The sequence below is a fragment of the Colobus angolensis genome, unplaced genomic scaffold, assembly GCF_000951035.1.
Source record: "Colobus angolensis palliatus isolate OR3802 unplaced genomic scaffold, Cang.pa_1.0 Scaffold155, whole genome shotgun sequence".
Classification (NCBI taxonomy): domain Eukaryota; kingdom Metazoa; phylum Chordata; class Mammalia; order Primates; family Cercopithecidae; genus Colobus; species Colobus angolensis.
Genome location: NW_012114655.1, coordinates 4,060,465 through 4,065,723, shown reverse-complemented (window position 1 = coordinate 4,065,723; position 5,259 = coordinate 4,060,465). Strand labels below are relative to the sequence as shown.

General features: G+C 39.0%; 1 protein-coding gene across 3 annotated transcripts in view; it reads left to right on the top strand.

Moving 5' to 3' along the window:
* SPIRE1 (spire-type actin nucleation factor 1) overlaps positions 1–5,259 on the top strand; it is a 220,503-nt gene that overhangs the window by 23,115 nt on the left and 192,129 nt on the right. For all 3 annotated transcript variants that reach the window (XM_011936632.1, XM_011936633.1, XM_011936631.1), the window contains one exon: positions 3,989–4,023. In XM_011936632.1, coding sequence (XP_011792022.1) covers positions 4,012–4,023 — 12 coding nt within the window. In that variant the 5' untranslated portion in view covers positions 3,989–4,011. The remainder of the gene's footprint in view (positions 1–3,988; positions 4,024–5,259) is intronic.

Genomic DNA, 5,259 nt, shown 5'->3' with positions numbered 1-5,259 from the left:
CCCCATTCCTCAGAAACAGTGGAAACAGTAGTTAGCCTGGACAGTACCCTGCAGTCCCTGTCAATCCCAACCACCACTGGAAGTGGGAATGGAGATGTATTAGTCGATTCTTGCATTGCTATAAAGAACTACCTGCGACTGGGTAATTTATAAAGAAAAGAGGTTTAATTGGCTCACTGTTCTGCAGGCTGTACAGGAAGCATGGCTGAGGAGGCCTCAGAAAACTTACAATCATGGCAAAAGGCGAAGGGGAAGCCAGCACGTCCTGGATGGCTGGAGCAGGAGGAAGAGAGAGGGAAAGAGGGGGGTGCTACAGACTTTGAAACAACCAGATCTCATGATAACTCACTATCACAGGACAGCACTAGGGGGATGGTGCTACATCATTAGAAACCATCCTCATGATCTAATCACTTCCCACCAGGCCCCACCTCCAACATTGCGAATTACAATTGAACATGAGATTTGGGTGGGGACATAGAACCAAATCGTATCAAGAGGATTAGAGTAAGAAAACCACACCAACGTACATGAGGAGGAATCAGGAGCCTTAGATTGTGCTCTTCACTCTGTCACCAACTCCGTGTCATTACGTGCAAGTCGTTTGACTCCTTGAGCTCTCAGATTACTCATCTGTTTTTAATTAATTAATTAATGGTTTCTGAGGCAAGACCTTGTTCTGTCACCCGTTCTGGAGTGCCGTGGCACTATCACAGCTCACTGCAGCCTGGACCTCCTGGGCTCAAGTGATCCTCCTTCCTCAGCTTCCTGAGTAGCTGTGACTACAGGCTTGTGCCAACATGCCTGGCTAATTTTTTATTTTTGATAGAAACTGGGTCTCACTGTGTTACCCAGGCTGGTCTCAAACTCCTGAGCTCAAATGGTCCTCCCACCTCAGCCTCCCAAAGTGCTGGGATTACAGGCACAAGACACCACACCCGGCCAGATGACTCACCTATAAAATGAATGGATTGTGCAAGATCATTTCCAAGATTCCTTTAAGCTCCGATGTCATGTGATTGGGAGTTTTGGATTCCTAGGTTAGCTTTTGAGCAGGAATTTGGATGGCATAGCTGTGTAGGTGGTCAAATACTTTGTCCTTACAGCCTTTTCATATTACCGTGAGTTACTCACCAGTTCAAATTGAATGACCAGGAGCTGTTGCATTCTCACAAAAAGTTTTAGCACTTTTACAGCATTTTCAGTTTTATAATGCAGGTCATTGAAAACAGTCTTATTTTATAGACTCTTGTGCCCCTTTGACACCCCTCTATCGTTCTTTTTAAGCACTTCCTTGTTTTCTGGTACAAAAAGATGTTCCAGGCTTGTCTTGTAATTTCCCTGTCCCAGCCCTGAAGTCAGCCAGTTTCCCAAGGAATCCTGATTCTGTTGAGGGGGAATGGGCTTGGCGTGCCCCATGGGCTTCTCCCACTTTTGGTGGGCAGAGCTAGGAAATGTTTTGATGTTGTGCAATATCTCTAGTTACGGTTTGCCGCCACAGAGCTCCTTTTCTTCTTCTCCTCACGTTAGGTTTGTATGTTCCTTCTCCCATAGCAATATCAGTGTATTTACTCATGTGCTCATTGCTGCAATACATTAAAATAGTTTCAGATTTTTATACTACCAACAAGAAACGAACTATGAAAAATTTTAGATTTCTTTGTAATTCTCTTTATCTTCAGAATATATCCTACTGAAGATGTAAACTCATCTTCTCCTTTTTTTTTTTTTTTTGAGACGGAGTCTCACTCTGTTGCCCAGGCTGGAGTGCAGTGGCGCGATCTTGGCTCACTGCAAGCTCTGCCTCCCGGGTTCACGCCATTCTCCTGCCTCAGCCTCCCAAGTAGCTGGGACTACAGGCACCCGCCACCACACCCAACTAATTTTTTGTATTTTTAATAGAGATGGGGTTTCACTGTGTTAGCCAGGATGGTCTTGATCTCCTGACCTCATGATCCGCCCGCCTCTGCCTCCCGAAGTGCTGGGATTGCAGGCAGGAGCCACCACACTCGGCCAACTCATGTACTCTTGAAGAGGCCACTCTCTGTTCCCGTTTGCCTGAGTGCTCCTCTCTTCCTCCCTCCCTCTCTTCCCCGCTATGCAGAGTAGGCTCTCAGAAAATGTTTACTGAAAGACAGTCTTTACCCTTCCTTGAGCTGTTTCTGTCCTGTAGTACTTTGTTGAGTAAAGTTAATTACCAATTTTATGGGAGTTAAGTCTACTTAACTACCAAAAGCATTAATGGTCTGAACAAACAATCATATGTATAAATAAATAAAATATATGTTATAAATCACTATTGAATATAGAGTTTTACATGGCAATAAATAAATATATAAGTACAATAACAGTCTTACACTTATCAAACCCTATTATATAAACCCTTAGATAGTAAGCTCATTTTATATATATGTTCATGTAGTCTTTATTGCTTATATATAATTTTTAATTTAATTCATAGAACCTTAGGCCCCTTATTTTCTGGTCTCCATTTCAGCCAGGGTTTCTCATTAGGATCATTAAGAGATAAGGAGTTGTGGTTTGTCTTCTTTTATGTTTTCATTTTTGGTTTTTTGAACCAACTCATTTCAAATAAATTGTAGTTTCAATTTTATTTTTTATTTTAAGAATTGGGAGGCATACAAAAGCTGTTGTTTGTGATTTTTCTTTTGTGATGTCATAATAGATTCTAAGGTGTTCAAATTCTAGTTAAGCACTAAAAAAATAACAAGGCTGATAGAATAACCACTGTGGGCTAGGTGTGAGGGTAAACACTGGGGAGAGGAAGAAGTGGGAGGATAGTATTGGGTGGAGAGAAAGGTATAGAGCTAAATGCATATTTGAATTTAGGTCAGTGCAATCTAAGTGTATTCTGAGGAAATTAAATTTTCTAGTACTGACCGGGCATGGTGACTCACACCTGTAATCCCAGCACTTTGGGAGACCAAGGCAAGCAGATCACTTGAGGTCAGGAGTTCAAGACCAGCCTGGCCAACATGGCGAAACCCCATCTTTACTAAAAATACAAAAATTAGCGGGGCATGGTGGCGGTTGCCTGTAGTCCCAGTACTTAGGAGGCCGAGGTGGGAGAATTGCTTGAACTCGGGAGTGGGAGGTTGCAGTGAGTCAAAATCACGCCACTACACTCCAGCCTGGGTGACAAGAGTGAGACTCCATCTCAAAAAAAAAAAAAAAAAAACAGTTTTTTAATACCCAGTGTAATTGTGTTATTTGTTCTTTTTGTTAAAACTATTTAATAAGTGATTCTTTAAAATAGCTGTTTTTGTTTAAAAAGTATGTTTTAGTCAGCGACATTGACAGAAATATATTATTTGTTCATGTTCTCTGGTATTATGTGTCAGTGATGGAGAAAAATACTAATGTTGGTGCAGCCAAATATTGTTCAGTTCTCATTATTCTTTAGGTGAACCTCTGTTGGAAAAATTACTAAATTAATTGTATGGTTTTGCCTAATCATGTATTAAAGAAAAACAGTCATATATTAAAGAAAATCAGTCATATATTAAAGAAAATATGAGTTTAAACGTTTTTCTTTTGATGGAAATGGTCACTGTATCTTTAAACTGGAAATGTATTTGGAGAAAAGCCTAGGAGTCTTGTAAGATTTCCCAAGGCATACTTAAAATACCTTTAAAGTGTTTTAAGGTGTTTTTTAAAAGAAAGCAAGACTTTCAAATGTTTTTATTTGATTGATTTATATATCTGTATGAAATACGTATATATGTCTTAGATTATATTACAATTAACCATGTTTTTCTCACTGTTTTCTTTGTTATTTTTTAATGGGCCTATTTAAACTTAAATCTCTAACTAGGACCTTCAGGGATATTTGGTCATTCTAGCATCTTTCATTTGCATATTCTCATAGACATAATAAAACCATAGCCAGAGAAGCTCAAATATTTTTATCAATGATTTGAAAACAGCTGAAATCCTTTGAAAGTAATCCTTTTCATTTTTATTACAGGTAAATTGGGATATTCACAATGTATGGAAACAGAGGTAAGTGAAATACTCAAATATTTCTTAGTAAAGCAACTTTGCAATCCTGTTTAGACTAACTTGAGTACTGAACTATCTCACTATAGGTTCCTGGTCTTCCAATAAGATTTCTTTTTTTTTTTTTTTTTTTGAGATGGAGTTTTGCTCTTGTCGCCCAAGATCGTGCAATCGTGCGACCGTGGCTCACTGTAACCTTCACCTCCTGGGTTCAAGCGATTCTCCCACCTCAACCTTCTGAGTAGCTGGGATTATAGGTGCCCACCACCACGCCCAGCTAATTTCTGTATTTTTAGTAGAGATGGGGTTTTACCATGTTGGCCAGCTGGTCTCGAACTCCTGACCTCCAGTGATCCACCCGCCTCAGCCTCCTAAAGTGGTGGGATTACAGGCGTGAGTCAGCGCACCTGGCCCTGATAAGATGTTTTGAGAGCAGGTGTGTATTTTCTGGGTTTAGGAAGAGTAAAATGTGAAGAAAAATTAGTTACCTTGTCCATATTTTTATAACGTCAGGTTGTGTTATAAAGAATAGCTTAGTTATCATTTTAAAATTTTACCGTATTATTATTTGCAGAATTGAGTTAGCTAAGATCCAGAGCCCTTAGTAATTTCAGTTTTTTTTTCGTAATTCGGTGCAGTGTGTCATATAATAAATACAACATTTAAATGTGTTAGACTCCATTGGAGCTGCTTTAATTTAAGAAAAAATAGGGACTTGGAAACAGTGTTTTAGTATGATTAATAATAAATTTGGTGCTTTGTTATTTGTACAAGTAGGTTTATTATTTTTTAATAATTTAATTTCATTCAATTTTCTGATTGTGAAATTTAAGGGGTTTCTGTGTGTGTGTTGTAGGGATTTCAAGCATAATACTGAAATACCAGGTCAGCGTATATGTGTGGTGGTCTTTTCAGTCACAGTTTCATCACCCGTAGATGAATGTTTTGTTAGTGGCAGTGCCCAAATAAAGGATTTAAGAAGTTGTATTTCAAATTGTATAATGCATCTACATATTGATGTAGGTTTTAGTAAGTTTTAACTGTTGTTTTAAATGAAATGTGGGCTTCCCAAGGGGTTATATGGTATACTAGAGAAACAAAAGTAATATATCCCTTCTTTTTGCATTAATTTTTGTATTTTCTTTTTTTCTTTGAGACAGAACCTTGCTCTGTCTCCCAGGCTGGAGTGCAGTGGCACAATCTTGGCTCACTGCAACCTCCACCTCCCAGGTTCAAGTG